We start from the raw sequence: 17,428 nt of genomic DNA, 5'->3' as shown, positions 1-17,428 counted from the left end.
CCTTTGAAATGTCCTGGGTAACTTGTAACTTCCCTTTTTTCTGGACCCCTTGGGGCACAACCTAATGTGCTAGGAGCCAGGACAGATACTACAAATTCCTTCATTATCATGTTAATTGTTCCTGCATCCACCTAAGTATGTGTCTATCATTTTACTTTTTATCCAGTCCCAAGAAGTTGCCCCCCCCTTTGCTTTCTCCCGCCTCTCTAGTCACCAATTACTAGATTTCATGTAACCCACCTATGTCCCTTTCCTTTGATTGCAATGTATAAATACAGATGTAACCCTCCATTCTCTGGAACATTATCTCAACTCATTGAGGTTCTGCTTCCCGGCATATGTTGACAGTTTGGCTCAAATAAACTCACAAAAATTCTTTACAGGGTTCAATGGTTTTTTACATTAACATTGTATTCAGTGGAGACAGTGCCTCATAGTGCTGTGCTGTTTGGGAAACGCAGGCAGCGATCCAGAGAAGCTGTGCCAAGCAGGCCACCAGCAGAGGCAAAGCCAGCATTTTATCCCTTATTCAGTAAAATGCCTAGAAAAGTCTGTTCCTCACCACTTTGAATGCTGGTCTCTGTTAGGAAATTATGTAGACCTGTCACAACAAGTTGTTTAAATACTATAATAACAACTTACATTTTTTAGTATTAAAAATGTCAAATTTTCAAAAACCTATCAACTTGCCCTTTGAGGTTCTAGAGCTTGATCCACATTCATCATCAAAAAAAATTTTGAGCTCCTATACTGTACAGAACATGTTACCAGGTTCAGTTTAAGAAATGAGGCCTGCCTGTCAGCGGGCGTCCAGTGCATTGGGGAAGGATTGAAAACACATGCGGGGTCCCATATGTGGGCATGCAGTAAGTGCCAAACGGACTCATCTTGAAGGGCTGGAGGAAGCTCCTGGAGGAGGTAAAGCAGCTGGCAGAGTGTCTGGAAAAGAGGCGATAGGGAATGAAACCCTGCGTGCTGTTCTGAAAGGAGGGAGTTCGGCCTGTCCATTGGGCAGCTCTCTCCGGTTAGAATAAAGCGTCACTATTTCTAAGGGGAGAGAGGCTTGAAGGAATAATTTAGGCAGAAATCCTGCTTCTGTCATAAGAAGTAGAGCCAGTGAGGAGAAAGAGGCTCACAGATTCCATTTCACAGCTGTTTCTTCTTTTTGAGAACTTTCATGAGTTTGAGTCAAGCAGAAGACATATGCCAGGGAGCAAGATCTCACATGCTCTCCATTTCACAGCTTCTCTACACTAATGTACCCGTTCACTCATCCACTCCTTCTTGCGCCAAGTGCTTTGCTGGATGCTGGAGACACCAGGCCAACATCAGTGAGGCGCCTGTTGGGTCTGCCCTGCACTGTCTGCCCAGAGACATTTAGGGCACGTCTTAAGTCAGGCAGCCTCCCTGGTATCTACAGACCCACAGGCCTCTCCTCAGATCTAGACTTCAGCTCTCAGCGTCTCAGTGCTGATCCCAGAACCTGCCTCACATGGCGCATCCCCATTCTTCTGCAGCTCAAGTTGGGAACACTGGTCCGGTGGCTGTTGCCTGTGCCAGCTGCTTTCAAGGCAGCGATGTCTGATTGGATGTGAGGCTGACAGGAAGGTGTGCAGCAGATGGAGGCTGCGGACCTGCTTCCTCTCCCAGAGACCTCATCTGTCAGGCCTTAGGGGCTTTAGCTAGTGAGTAGCCCCTCCCACTAGCCCCGCCCAGGCTGTCAGGGACGAGGAAGCCCCGCCCCCGCCGGGCTCGCGCCGCCTCGCTCAAGTCCAAACCCGGCCTCCAGCCTCCAACCCACGACCCTCGGCCCGGCAGCCGCCAGAACCTCCAAGCGTCCTGCGGGCTGCAGCTTCCACCCCGGAGGGAAGAGCGACATGGCGGCGGCCAAGCCCGAGAACCTGTCTCTGGTGGTTCACGGACCCGGGGACCTGCGCCTGGTAAAACGGGAAGGGGAGTGGGGAGCCGAGCCCGACCCTGCCCTCTGGCCTTGGAGCCCAGGTGGGCCCGCTCGCCAATTCCAGCGCGGCCCGGCCCTGCTCCTCGGGTCCCGGCCACTCGGATCCTCGTTGGTTACCATGTTGGGGGGAGGGGAAGGGGGAGGGAGGCGGTTGGCATGTGATGCGAAGGGCCGGGTTCGTGGCGCGCGCCTCCCGGAACGGAGCCCGAGGCCGGCACGTGGCTGGAGCCCGGGAAGGTTGCGAGATGATTGCTAGTACACCTGTCATTGCGCTTCTCAGCAGGGATACCGGGAGGCTGCCTGACTTAGGACGTGCCCTAAATTTCTCTGGGCAGACAGTGCAGGGCAGAAGGGGGGGGGGGGGGGGCAGGGGGACATTTAAAAGCTGTAGAGCTCGTATTTAATCCCTCTTGCTTGGAGCTGATAAAACCTCCTTTGCAGGATTATTATGATCAGGAGAGTGCCCGCACTTAACTAGGTACTCAGCTCCTCCCCGCTTTCCTTCCAGCACAAGCTTCATCCCCAGGACTCCTGGCGTTCCCTGTGCCTCTGCCAGACTCCTGGGTCTTGAAAGTCTCGATGTCTATAAAGCTCCTTTCTTCCTTACCTCCCTTAGTCCACATCTGGCTCACTTTCCAGCCTTTTCTCTTTCTGACCCTGCCCCCTGTCCCTTTAAAACATTATGTATATTTCTCCTCCACCCAGACCCTGCCTCTGCTTGCTCCCTGGCTCCTGAGGCCAAAGTTTAGGAGTTTGGGGAGCTGCAAAGTCAGCTTTGGGAGTGTGCCAGGGCTGCCTTGACAAAGTCCATCTCAGATGGGCTTAGGATGGAGTGGGTAAGTGGGACGGGTGCCAGCCATCCCTTTCGCTCCCTAACACATCCTTCCCCCTCAAAGAGAACATGCTTCACCAGGATGGAGATTGGAGAGACTCAGCAGATTACTCAGCTGGGTGCTCGTAGAGGAGGAGGACACTGCCCCTAACCATCTGTCTGCTCTAGGGGATAGACAGATGCAGTAACAATAAAACAGTGTGAGGGCTTTGATGGAGGTCAGAGAGAGTAAAGCCTCACAGGGAAGGGCCCTTGGCCCAGGAAGGAGGTCCTAGAGATGGATGCTGCTTGAGCTGCTTTGTTGAAGGTGTTGGTGTAAGAAACATCCAAAAAACATATGCCAGGGAACAAGAAATGAGATTTTGTGCTCTCTTGAGGGTGGTCTGCTTTAGGAGAGGTCCGAAAGGGGTGGATATATATTAGGAGAAGGGGGTCTGAAAGTGTATGTCAAAGGTGTGTTAACCTAGATGCATAGAAAGAATGGCCAGGGCTTACTTAAGGCAAAGATAAGCCTTTTACTAAAGAAGTTATAGCCCTGGCTGGTGTGGCTCAGTTGGTTGAGTGTAGTCCCATGCACCAAAGGGCCCCGGTTCAATTTGGGGCACATGCCCAGGTTGTGAGCTCCATCCCTAGTGGGGGTGTGCAAGAGGCAGCCTGATGTTTCTTACATCAATGTTTCTCTCTCTCTCCTTCTCTCGCTACAATCAACAAAAATATATTTAAAAGAAGTTATATACCTGCAGTGTGGCTATTCACTATGACCTTCCCAGTTAGGAATTTAGTATCACATCACCCTGTGAGGTTACTTTCCATAGAAGTCCTTTTTCATTTACAATTTCCCCTTTTGTCACATATCAATCTGAAGGATGCATTGATGACCAAACTTTTGTTCTGATAGTGTGGTCAGTCTCCCAGAGCTAGGAAGGCTTGTTCCTAGGAAGTCTCAGTATCTACATTGTCTTGACCACTGGGGACGGGGCAATACCATAATCATGGTATACGAGTTGGAGTGGAATTTTCCCAAAAAGGGAAAGGCAGGTCAATGGAAAGCAGTCAGGTCTTATGGCCTTCGTTGTGAAAAAAAGCACTCTAGATTATTACTATTCTCTGAACCATTATGACCCAAGGTTTGCCTTCTGTCTCATTTTTCTGAGTTTGGCATCTAGTATAACATTTACATAAGCCATGAAAAGAATATTAACAGTTATTTTACATATGTTCAGTAATCATAAGCAGTGGAACTAGATAGAAAAATCCAAAGGACAAGTATAGGTATTTGTATGAATAACATTAGCAAACAGGTAAAGACAATCAGATAACGAATTCTGAGTTCAATGCCAATCCATATAAGTCTTGGGACAGCTGCCTACCTCTGATGTCAGCAGCTTCTCATTCTGGAGGAGCCTTTGACGTCCCCTATAGGCAGAGGTGATATCAGAGACAGGGGTAGATGTCCATGGTTAGGCACCTGATAAGGTCCCTGTCAATGAGGTTGGAGAGTTTCTTTTATTTTATGTCCTTTCTAAAGAACGATATCTCAAATCTTTGTCTCCTGGGAGCTTGCTGTGAAAGCAAGCAGTTAAAAACTTGGCATTTGCTTGAAGTGACTTTTATTTATCAAACACTGGCCATTGTGTAAGATGTTAACTCCTACGTTCCTTCATCAAAGTGCACTATGATGTCTGGAGGAATGCAAAGCCCGAAAATTGGGAAGTCGGGGAGCAGGGAAGAACCAAGTCACACTCTTGGGTTTCCCATAGCCTCCACTATTCTTTTTTTAAAAAAAAATCACTTAACCTCTAGAAATATTTCATAGACATCAAAGTCAGTTATTAACATGAACTTATTTCTGTAAAACCCAGATTAAAAAAAAGACATGTCTGTTTTACTTAAATCAAGTAAGTTAGGCTGACTTTTATTTACTAAGGATTAATCTCAGATCACGTGAACTTCAAAGCATGAGTTAGTTTCTATATTTATGAGAATTTTAGAATACTCAGTCCTCACAATGCTTCGCAAACTTTTATTTTCCCCCACTATGTTTTTTTAAATTGTGGATGGAGCATTTATTTATTTGTTTCAATGTGTTTCCGGCATGAAACAGCTCTGGCCACCAACACAGGCATCAAGCTAGGATGAACTAAGGACTATACATCTGCTTTGTCCTTGATTGACATAAGAGCAACACCACCAGTCAGGTGTCTCCTTGCCTATTGCCAAGGGGTCCTAATATGATTTTATTGATTTCAGAGAGAGATAGAGGGAGAGAGATAGAAACATCAATGATGTGAGAGAATCATTGGTTGGATGCCTCCTAAATCCCCCCGCACTGGGGATCAAGCCAGAAACCTACCTGGGCATGTTCCCTGACCAGGAATCAAACCATGTCCTGGTTCATGGGTTGATGCTCAACCACTGAGCCACACTGGCCTGGTGCTTCACAAACTCTCTGAGACGGACCAATTTTATTTTTTTCTCTCAATTGGCCATGGGCCAGTTTATTTGTATTGCTACCTTTGGATGTGACAGTAATGTCAAAATGCTGTAAACATTTCTAAAGCTCCTGTTAGTTTATGTACATATTGTATCGCATATCAATAAAAGTTCATGGACCATACTGATAACACTTATCTCCCTTATTCCTGATAGCCAGCTCTACCAGATTTTAGGCACAGGCATCTGGATAGGGAGAACAGGAACAGCACAGTCCTGGTGTCCAGGGAGCTGAATACCATGGAGAGTTATCTATAGAATTTACATATATCTCTCTCCAGGCATTGATGCACGTCTGAATGTTTTATAATTAGCTGTATGTGAAGAGAACAAGTTAAAGGGAAAATCATTTTAGGATTATGGGTTGATGTTTAATTATAAAGAGCAGAGACAGTTATTTGTCAGGATCAAGTTTAAACATTAATGAGTTCCATGAGTTGTTATTATTTCTGTCTTTTGAATTTTGTCATACTATCAGCTTTCTTAACATTTCTGATTCCTTGTGGTTTTATTTCTCATTCTAAATAAATAATCATTTTTGTACCTAAAAGAAAAAATAATTGTTTAGCAAGTTCATGTATGGTTATGTTCACACGTTTTGAATTAGGAGGAAATTATTTTTCAAGCTTATTTATTTATCACAGCTGAGGATTAAATAATCCTTTACCCATCCTGCATGGATTCAGTTCTAGGTGCTGGGGAAGCTCAGAGAGGAAGGGGTCACCTTTACCACAATCCCAACACATCCAAACCTAAATCTCCCCCAATTCCCACGGGAATTAGGAAGTCATCCCAAATGCCTCTCTCCCCTCACTTCTCATCTCATGTGGGATCTTGAAGAAGGAGAGGGATCAGCCAGTGGTGAAGTGGTTCCTGGGAGGTAAGCAAATGAGCACAGAGTGAGTTTGAGAATTCAGGAGGCTTGGAGCACTGACAGCCTGGGCTGGAGACTGGCTGGGTGGACTTTGGGAGCGTGTCTGACCCTTCTACTTTGATCCCATTTGCCAGGACCAATGCCAAGAACAAAGCCTCTTATGACAAAATGGCCAACTGGGAAACCTTTGGATTTTCCTCCCACCCTCAAAACACCCTTTAGGCATTCTAAGGGAGGGAAATTGACGGGGCAGGAGAGCAAAAATAAGGCCTCCCGCTCTGCTTTCCTTAAGTGGGCAGGACAGCCAGCCAACTGGCTGACAGGAGACCTGGCAGGCGGGAGAAGGTGGGCTTTGAGGACCTGGGGCATGGACGACCACCTTCGAGCCCTGCCTGCTGCCCCTCACTCTGAGGCAGGGAGTGGGTCTTTACATCTTATTTACAATTGATAGAATGAAGCCCAAAACATTGCTGGTGTCTTAACCTCACATTCTTCCATATCCCAGCCTTTATTTATTTTATTTTATTTTTATTTTTTTAATATATATTTTATTGACTTTTTACAGAGAGGAAGGGAGAGGGATAGAGAGTTAGTAACATCGATGAGAGAGAAACACCGATCAGCTGCCTCCTGCACACACCCTACTGGGGATGTGCCTGCAACCAAGGTACATGCCCCTGACTGGAATCGAACCTGGGACCCTTCAGTCCGCAGGCTGACGCTCTATCCACTGAGCCAAACCGGTTGGGGGCTATATCCCAGCCTTTAAAGGAGCAGTCAAGTTCTCTAGTAGTGACATGGAAACAAGGGAAACACAGCCCGACTGGGCATGGCTCAGTGTGCGTCAACCTATGAACCAGGAGATCGGGGTTCAATTTCTGGTCAAGGCACATGCCCTGGTTGTGGGCTCGGTCCCCAGTGGGGGCCGTCTCCGATCAATGATTCTTTCTTATCATTGATGTTTTTCTCTTTTCCTCTCCCTTCCTCTCTGAAATCAACAAAAATATTTTTTTAAAAGAAAGAAAACAAGGGAAATACAACTTTTCTCCCAAACAATAAAAACTTTGCCCTTTCAAAAGGAAAAGGACAAGGTTGTCCAGAGCTGGTTCAACCATACTGGGAACTAATGATAGAAAAAGAACTTTGGTTTTCTTTTGTAACAAGCTGTCTATTTACTCTGAGTTGGGCACTCTCTTTTATGATTATCTTCATTAAACAGAGGATGAAATTCAGGGCACAAAGAGGTTATATAATTACCCCGAGGTCACAGAGCTGGTGGCAGGGAGCCTGGGTTTGTACATGGACAGGTGATTCTAGAGTCTGCACTGCACCACTCAGGTTGGCTGGAGGAGGGAAAAGGCACCTTCCTCTGATTTCTTCTCATGTTGAGGCCAGTGCTACACCCCATGCAAAATATACAGAGGGTGTGAACTCAGATGTTCCAGCAGAAGTAGAGGAAAGGGGACCATTAAGATATATTTAGAAACATATTTAGGCTAATTTGAGAAACTATATTTAGGAAAGGCAAGATAACATTTAGGATGCTAGAGGCACCTGAGGTGATTACATGTTCCCCCAGTATTTCCATGATTTATTCAGGTGGTGGGGGTGGGGGAGGGGGTCAAGGGAAGAGGGAAAAATGGGAAGACCTCAAGGGGATAGAAGGGAGAATATGTATGTGAACTGTTGGGGTCCAGCCCCATCAGGTCCAGGGGTTCCCAAAGGTGTGGACGGAGTCGGCGAAGAAAGAAAGACACAGAGGCAGTGTTCAGTTGATCAGCATGGTTGGGTTCTCGCTTTATTGTTCTATATCATCTATATTTATACTATTTGATCCCATAAGCATGCCTCTATAATTACATCATGGTATGTTTCGGGAAACCTTCTACAGTTCCTAGTTTCATTTTCATAATCCTGTCTCTATCTAGTTCTGTTGATTTTAATCTTGTCTAGGTTAATCTCTGTGTTCCATTATAAGGGCTATTCCAAGGTCCACTATTCTATTGCTCTACTGATAAGCTACAAGGAAGTGACTGAAGGAGTTTATCCTACCCAGCAAAGGTTATGTCCTCCCAGCCCCGCTGCTTGCCTTCCCTGGGACTGCCCTGTGTCAGTGGGTCTCCAGGGATATAGGCTTTGGTGCTTTCCCTGGTGTGCAGACCCCTGGGGATGTGGGTCCAACAAGTTCCAAATTTATTGCCAACAGTCTTAGTCCAAGTCCTTCATAAGTAGTACATGGTATTTCTGTAACACTAGGGGGATTTACTGATTTATTCTCTTCCTTAGTCCTGTTAACCCCTAACCTGGGGAAACAACCTTTCTCGGGGAGGTGACCCTGGTTAAAACACATAGCGCTAAGAGGGGGAGCAAACATATGTCATATACGCCAGGTCCCTTGGAACATAAGCTGTGCAGATGTTTCTTCCCTGCAGTGACTGCGTCAAGCAGCAAGGGTGGATCGGCTTCCAGCAGTGAACTATTTATGACTTAAAGTGAAAAAAATGCTGGAAAACTGACATGACCACAATAAAGAACAGTTACTCAACCCATCTCCTGCTACTATCACTCACAGATAAGAAATTGGGTTTAGGAAACCTCGAATGTGCCTGATTGGGCCTTGGGAATAAGAGTGAAAGTTCCAGATATCAGAGGAGCTAAGGAACTTTGATAAGTGGGAAATAGGATAAATGAAAGAATATCACCATCAAAACCTGAGAAAGAAAAGGAGATTGAGTAAACAGGATTGTAGCCAACATCACCAACAAAAAACAAGGAACCATGAACAAAAAGCAAGGTTTTGTTAGTAACCATGCTGTGATAACTTTCTAATACTCTGTGAGCTCCGCAGCTGGGCTTGGGCTGATACTTACAAACTTAAGGGCTGATCTTTAACATGGTCTTGTGCTCAGGTGGCATGTCTCCTGCTGAGAGGGGAGTCAGGAGCCAAGCTGAGTTGTAAGGGTGATGAGAGTCAGCAAGAAAAAGGGCATAAAAGGAAAGTTGATTTGTGGGGAAAGGTATTTAAATTCTCCATAAAGCCCAACCGACGTGGTTCAGTGGTTGAGCATCAACCTATGAACCAGGACGTCACGGTTTGATTCCCAGTCAGGGCACATGCCTGGGTTGTGGGCTCAATCCCCAGTGTGGGATGTGCAGGAGGCAGCCAATCAATGATTCTTTCTCATCACTGATGTTTCTATCTCTCCCTTCATTTCTGAAATCAATAAAAAATATTTTAAAAATATTTAAAAATAATTATTTAAAAAATAATAATCGCTTCATCATAAAGTGTGTTTTGCTAAGGAAAAACCAGGCTATTGGCGCAGCACCCCCTAGTGTCTGGGAAGGCCACTGCAGTCCTGCTCCTGTGGGAAGGTCAAAGCTGGTCCCCTCTGTTAACTCCAGCAAATATCTACGGTAGTAATGTCTAGTCTAGTGACACCCAGGGCCTGCTCGGTGTGCCCAACAGTTGCTGTGAGCTGGAATCTTACCCCCGCTCCACTCTCAAATGGGGTGTTCAGGCCTAGCCTGGCTGGAGGCAAGCTAAGAAAAGTATGCTGAGGAATTTTCTCCATACCTGAGAAGTTTCCTACTAGTGCCTTTAGGGGGCAGAATGAGGTGCATTTCCATGTTTGAAATAAAGGCCTGCTTTAACCTGCAGTTTAAAAAATTTCACTCAGTATCACTGAAACAACTACACAGCAGTCCCTGTTGTTGTATAATGTCAGGTGTGGGACCAGCAACTTCTTTGAAAAAGATTTTGGTGCTAGCTATCCTGAGTTGCCCATTTCTAAATGGATTCTCTGCCTGCTTCTTTCCCTCCCTCCCTCACGTCTGTCTTCCTTCCTTGCAGATGTAGCCAGTTTAAATTAGGAAAAGATGAAAAGCTGCCATGAGCCCCTTTGCCCACATCAGGCTGCTTTGGATGCAGCCCCACCATTTACTGCCTTAGCGGCACCATGGGCAGTTTGCTAAGTCTCACCCTTCTCAGTCTCATCATAGGGAAAATGAGATGATAACAGAAGGTACCACATAGGCTGCTGCGAGGGTTAAACGAGGTGATGCGTGTACAGCACTTAGCACAGAACCTGATACAAAGCAGTTGGTCGGCATTAGCATGATCACTTTGGGCTTTGTTTCACTGGAGGCAAGGAGTTCAAATTAGCACTGAGCTACTTCAACAGAAAGGGCTGGTAATCTGAGATGAGCGAGAACCTCAGACCTTCCCTGGAAACACTGTTAGGGAGAATAGATATTCAACCAGTATAAGAATACCAGGTTTGAGGCAGAACACTACCTGGTTCTGAAGAGATTGAAGGCATGGTCTTTGGCATTAAGGTTATTATCTTGTGAGCTAAAGAGCCCCATGTTGTGTATTGCTACCTATGAAAGCATCTTGGGGAAGCTTTCAGAAGACAAGCTTTGAGTAGTGTCCCTCCCAGAGAGCTCTGTGTGTGGCCCAGCCCCGACCTCCTTCGTCACCCAATAGATGGCTCCTGGCGTCACCACCCCTGAAGGAGAAAAGGCATATTCCACCTTGGGGGTGCAGTGGGATGCATTGAAGCAGGCTTGGGAATCAGACACACCTGGGGTTGGCCCTGATATATCCACTCTGGCAGTATGATTTTGACCAAGTTATTGAAATTCCCAGCCTCAGGTTTCTCATCTGCAAATTATGGGCTACAGTGAGGACCATGTGCCATGATGTGTGTAAAGCCCAGAACACTGTCTGGCACATAGTAGGTGCTGTGAACATTTCATATCCCTTCTTCCTCTTTTAGGCTGCATTCAAAGAATCCTATATACTACAGAGCTAGTATGCTAATCAGACCGGATGGCAGAACAACCTTCTGGAATGACCTGTGGGTGAGGGGCAGGGCCGCGAGGCAGCCGGGGCCATGGAGGCCTACCCTTGCATGAATTTTGTGTATTGGGCCTCTAGTTAATAAAATAACCGCTTGGATTCGCCCACTCACTGTCCTTCCTCATCACCAGGAATTTCCTAGCCAGGTGACATTGAGGGAAAATAATAATAATAGCTGTATCCTAGCTGGGCAGCTCAGTTGGTTGGAGCATCGTCCCAATATGCCAGGTTTGTGGGTTTGATCTCCAGTCAGGGAACATACAAGGATCAACCAATAAATGCATAAATAAATGGAACAACAAATCAATTTTTCTCTTTTTCCCTTCCTTTCTCCAAAATAAATAATAGCTGTGAACACAGAAATAATCAGATTGCTTTTTGAACCTGTGAACAGGCCCCATGTATTCCCAGAGGATTTCTAAAACTCCACAAAGGGTGTTTTGAAAGAGAGGGCCAAGTGTTGGTCTGTGCCCTGGTGTAGAGGGAAAAGAGCAGCTTCACACTTTTTCAGCCCTTGGAGCTGCTCTCATGTAGTTGCTAGAAACACCCTCTAACTTTCCCTGCCCTAGTTTGCCAGACCAAACAAATCTGTATCTAACAGTGTGTTTTCAGGAGAGAAGGCGCTGATAAGGAATGCAAATCTAGGTGGCAGCCCAAACATCCTTTCACCTGGGGATGCATACAGCATACTTTTCTTTGAGCCCTAGGCAAAGTGCATCGTTGAGTGATGTGAGTGCAGCACTATTCAGTGTAGCCCCTCTGGCAGCCACCCAGCAATGGTATGGCCTGAGCCTGTGTTAACTCTAAAAAGAAACATTTGAATGAAACTCCACTTTAATTTTTTTTTAAATGAAAATGTTCATAAGGTAAATTTATGAGGCATGCTAAATGATTTTTCTGTTTTATTTTCTTTAGGAGAACTACCCTATTCCTGAACCAGGCCCAAATGGTAGGTCCTTGGGATATTCAACATATTTTCTTATTTCCCCTGGAGTCACATGGGCATTGCTCCCTCACCCTCTTCTGCTACAATTTATACTTTTGCCTCTATTTAAAGCTATGCTTTTGTTAGGCTCCACCTCATCCACTGTCCACAGCATAATCGGATACACTCCACTTGGCTGATGCAATAAAACAGACAGTGGTAGAATGAGAAGAGTTACCATATCAGACTACTGACTTTTGAGCATAAAACATCTTATGGACCAAACGCAGAATTGTTCTTTTGATCTTGGGATACTCTATACCCACTATAAGCTACTATTTGGGTGGCAGAATCCAAATTTTGAAAAGGAATGAGACTGCAGAACTTAATGTTTTGGTCAGAAAAGGGAGTATCATGCCAGGAAGTCCAGGACCTGTCCAGTGGGGATGGGAGGGGCTGCATGGAACCCTGCCCCACTGCCTTAATCATCCAGGTGCCAAAAGTGGATGTGCACACTGGGGCAGGGTTCCACCACCGTTGTTCCACTCTAGCCTCTCACTGTGCAAGCCTGTGGCTGAAATGACACACATGTTTCCTGGGTGGTGTCTACCTGGGCAAGTCATGCCGCCCTAATGACTAAGGCAGATCCCTGCTGACAGTTTTCCAATCCCTCCCATCCCTGGAGTTTCCACTTGGTGATCTGTCAGTAAGGCTGAGAGCAAGGGTCAGGGTGTCTACAGATAGCTGATCTCACATCCAGTCAGTCAGGTCCCCTTTCTGTCCTTGATTGAGTTGGGATGTGCTGTCCCACCTAACCCCACAACTGTAGCTTCTGGGTGAACATCAGCTTGAAGGAAGCGTTCCTGGAGTTCCCAGAGCTTTGCTACTCAAAGTTCAGTTGGGTTATTGGTTTACAGACAAGAGCTGTTTCTATCAGTATTTAGCAAGTAATGTATATCTAGGACTTATGTGTATTCACCAAGATACCATTGTTAGAGAAGTGAGAGAGACAGCTCACTGTGTCCTGGAAAGTTGGTGTTGATTCTAGAGGTGGCCAAACAAGGGCTGCCTTTGACTCAAAGGATCCTGGTACTGCTTTTCTCCTGGAGGCAGCATTCTGCTCTCACTTTCTTGCCTCTTGCTGTCCCTGAATTGGAAGGGGAAACAATGGTACATTTCAGCTAGAGTTCTAGCAAGTCAGTTTTAAAAAATATATATATATATATATTTTTATTGATTCGAGAGAGAGGGGAAGGGAGAGGGAAAGAGAGAAACATTAATGATGAGAATCATTGATTGGCTGCCTCCTGCACACCCTCTGCTGAGGATTGAGCCCACAATCTGGGCATGTGCCCTGATTGGGAATCAAACCGTGATCTCCTGGTTCATGGACTGATGCTCCACTACCAGCCACACCAGCCGGGCTAGCAAGTCGAATTTAACCTCTTATTACAAATTGGTAACTTCAAGAGAGGAAATTCTGAAATAATTTTCCTAACTCAAATGACTTTCCCTACCTTAGATTTCAGAACTCAGCCTGCCATTTCTTACTATGTTCACCCAAACCAAAAGTGGAGAAAGTTCTACAGAGCCACACCTGGTGGATCACCTCAGGTTGGTGGCAAGGACAGTGTGAGACACCTGAGTGCACAGCACAGCTGTAGGTCTCTTTGTTTTTCTCAGGGAGATATTTGTAACATGGTCATCTCAGTCAGACTAGGCCAGTAATCCTTTAGGACTTATTTTAGCAAAGGGGCTCAGTAGCATTATTATTTTCAACTTGGAAAACGGACAACAACAATACCACCGAATCTCACTATAGTCAAACCTATGAAGGTTGAAATGCCAGTTGAAATATTTGAGTGGCTTAAATTAACATGGCCGTTGTTAACAAAACCACAGGCATGAAAACATAGCTTGATAGCTCCTGAAGTGTTGCCAAGCCTAGATTCTACCAGTCTCCCTTTCGTAAGATAAGAATCAGGCATAGTCTATTAATTGTCTAGTAACAGTTATCTCCTAGAAAACAATTTTTTCTCTTACATGATTAATAAATTTCTTCCTCCTAATAATATCTTATTTATGCAGTGTATTAGAGTTCTCCAGAGAAACTGAACTGAGAGAGATTTGTTATATAGATTTATTATACATGTATACAGAGGGCAGGGGGAAGATCTATTTTAAAGAACTGGCTCACGCCCTAGCTGGTTTGGCTCAGCGGATAGAGCGTTGGCCTGCGGACTGAAAGGTCCCAGGTTCGATTCCGGTCAAGGGCATGTACCTTAGTTGCAGGCACATCCCCAGTAGGAGGTGTGCAGGAGGCAACTGATCGATGTTTCTCTCTCATCGATGTTTCTAACTCTTATCTCTCCCTTCCTCTCTGTAAAAAATCAATAAAATACATTAAAAAAATAAAGAATTGGCTCACATGATTATCAGGGCTGACAAATCTGAAGTTTGTAGGGCTGACCAGCAATCTGGAAATTTAGGTAAAATGTCACAGTCTTGAGCTTCAGAAAACCTCAATCTTGTTTTTTTAAGGACTTCAACTGATTGAATGAGGCATATCCACATTATGGAGAGTAATCTGCTTTACAAAAAGTCTAATGATTTGAGTATTTGTTTTTTAAAAATTGAGGTATAATTGATATACAACATTATGTTAGTTTTGGTTGTTTAACATAATGATTCAGTATTTGTATCTATTGTGAAGTGATCATCACAATGTCTAGTTAACATTCATCACCTCATGTAGTACAGTTTTTTCTTGTGATGAAAACTTCTACGATTTACTCTCTTGGCATCTTTCAGATAACACCGGATTACTAATTATAGTTACTATGCTGTACATTAGGTCTTCATGACTTATTTCACAACTGAAAGTTTGTGCCTTTTGACTTTCTTCACCCATTTCATCTATCCCCTACCCTCTGCCTCTGGCAACCACCAATCTGTTCTATGTATCTGTGAGCCTATTCTTTGTTGTTGTTGTTGTTGTTCCTGGGTTTTTTAGATTCTACAATATCATATTAGTGAGATCACTTGGTATTTGCCTTTTTCTGTCTGACTTACATCACTTAGCATAATGCCCTGAAGGTCCATCCATGCTGTCGCAAATGGCAATATGTCCTTCTTTATGGCTGAATAATATTCTGTTATGTATATATACTACATTTTCTTTATCCATTTACCCATTGATGGGCACTTAGGTTGTTTCCATATCTTAAGTATTAATCACATCTGAAAAATACCTTTACAGCTACATCTAGCGATTGACCAAACAACTGGGCACCGTAGCCTCTCCAACTTGGCACGTAGAGTTAACCCTCATATGCAGTCATTTTACTCTGTGGAAGCTTTCTTGCCTTGCAAGACTCAATCAGGGTTGCTGTTTAGCTTGCCTTCCTCTGTGGCCTAAATTGTGTACCTGGCCTTTGAAGCCAAGCCCTCTCCTTCATCTAGAGCAGCGGTTCTCAACCTGTGGGTAGCGACCCCTTTGGGGGTCAACAACCCTTTCACAGGGGTCACCTAAGACCATCAGAAAACACATATATAATTACATATTGTTTTTGAGATTAATCACTATGCTTTAATTATGTTCAATTTGTAAAATGAAATTGGGGGTCACCACAACATGAGGAACTGTATTAAAGTGTCGCTGCATTAGGAAAGTTGAGAACCACTGATCTAGAGAATCGCCTCAGGGTAATAGAAGGGTTGTTCCCGCCCTCACTTGTTTTCTCCCGTCTCCTTTTTCTTATCAGAGGTGCTGCTGAAGATGCATTCCGTTGGAATCTGCGGCTCAGATGTCCACTACTGGCAGCATGGTCGAATTGGAGATTTTATTGTGAAAAAGCCAATGGTTCTGGGTCATGAAGCAGCAGGAACAGTTGTAAAAGTGGGGTCATTGGTAAAGCACCTACAACAAGGTGAGCAAAGCCCTTCAGCTAATGGACTAATTTATTCATTCAATATCAATATCTATGCATGCTTTCTCGGGGCCGGGCTCCCTGTTAAACACTGGGATGCAACAGTCAGCAAGACAGCCTGGGTCCCGAAACACATGGACCTTAACCTTCCACAGTGGGAGACAGAGCTGGGACACACAGATAGTTACTTAATTACAATCGTGTTGAGGACAGCAGAGAAGAAAACAGGGTGCAATTGGTGTATTTTACTCAGACCCCTGGCTTGTCTGAGGAAGGGACAATTAAGCCAAGCAGGCAAGTAAGAAATAAGCCAGGTCCCGGGGTGGGGAAAGCGTTCCAGGCCCAGGAACCACAATATGCCTCCACATACTAACAACCAGGGCCTGCAAAGCAATCTTTGATTTTATTGGATGACTAGAAAACCACCAATATGTTTCTAGATTTGCTTGATTCATGCTCTCAGAGGGAGGAATACTTGGCTGAGGCATACTATGATATATTCCCCAACACAGTGAATTAAATCCAAGCTGCCTTAGCATAGCTGGCTGTTGGTTTAACCTTCCTTTCCTGATGAGGCCACTGTATAGTCTGGAGATAATGTCAGATTATTTGGAGGAAGGGGGAGGTTGGTAGGAGGTGCCGTCCTATGTTAGTTAGAATGCTCTCTGAGCCCAGTTACATAGGGAGAGATAGACCAGCTCTGAAGAAGCTAGACGTGTGTCTCATTCAGGAATGTTAAGTCAGGCCCTCCATCATCGGTAAAGTTGAGAAACCCCCTGAGTTTTTGCAGGGTTCTTCCAATGTGGAAGATTCATAGCTTCTAAACAGTCACTGATTGGTTCTCACCTGTGAGACGAGGTCTCTAAATATATGTCGTAACAAGAAGTGTGTGTGTGTTGGGGGGGTGGGGGGGGGAGTGTCTCTAAATTTAAGTTATAACAGGTGCTTAGTCAGTGTCGACAATAGATCCAGCCTGTACCAGGTGCTTTAAGGGCTATAGAAAAAGAAGATGATCAGACCTTGGATGCTTTGATCTACTTGGGGAGACCAGACATCAGGATATATATACCAACAATTAGAGAACAAGCCCACAGGGTGAAGTGGTGGAACCAGTAAAGAATGGGCTCTAGAAGTTCAAAGAAAGGGATTTGTCATGGACACAAGTGTGTCCAGAAGGTTCATGGAGGAGGTAGGTCTGTCTTTGAGCCAGACATTTAACAGTAATGTTATGAGCCCTAGCCTGTTTGGCTCAGTGGATAGGGCATCGGCCTGCAGACCAAAGTGTCCCAGATTTGAGTCCTGTCAAGGGCACGTACCTTAGTTGCAGGCTCTGTTTGGGGCGGGTGCAGGAAGCAACCAACTGATGTGTTTCTCTATCTTTCCCTCTCTCTTCCACTCCCTAAAAATCAATGGAAACATATCCTTGGGTGAGGATTAACAAAAACAAAACAAAACCCACAATAATAATTCTGAAAAGACAGATAACATTTATTGATTTAATATTGTTATTCTCCATGTTAAATACTTGCCCATAAAATTACTTACTTTATT

The 17,428-nt window shown here is 44.9% G+C and overlaps 1 protein-coding gene and 1 pseudogene across 1 annotated transcript in view; one reads left to right on the top strand and one right to left on the bottom strand.

Annotated features, from left to right (window-relative positions):
- The first annotated feature begins 1,765 nt into the window (after positions 1–1,765).
- Positions 1,766–17,428, top strand: part of SORD (sorbitol dehydrogenase) — a 33,572-nt gene continuing 17,909 nt past the window's right edge. Inside the window, exons 1-3 of the mRNA XM_070423516.1 lie at positions 1,766–1,940; positions 11,939–11,972; positions 15,713–15,877. Of these exons, the coding sequence (XP_070279617.1) occupies positions 1,878–1,940; positions 11,939–11,972; positions 15,713–15,877 (262 nt within the window). The 5' untranslated portion in view covers positions 1,766–1,877. The remainder of the gene's footprint in view (positions 1,941–11,938; positions 11,973–15,712; positions 15,878–17,428) is intronic.
- LOC139001450 (small nucleolar RNA SNORA48) lies at positions 4,873–5,017 on the bottom strand (annotated as a pseudogene).

This window comes from Myotis yumanensis, unplaced genomic scaffold, assembly GCF_028538775.1.
Source record: "Myotis yumanensis isolate MYYU_CA2020_CCGP unplaced genomic scaffold, mMyoYum1.0.hap1 SCAF_1, whole genome shotgun sequence".
Lineage (NCBI taxonomy): Eukaryota > Metazoa > Chordata > Mammalia > Chiroptera > Vespertilionidae > Myotis > Myotis yumanensis.
The sequence above is the reverse complement of the archived record's forward strand: the minus strand, read 5'-3'. Positions and strand labels throughout refer to the sequence as shown.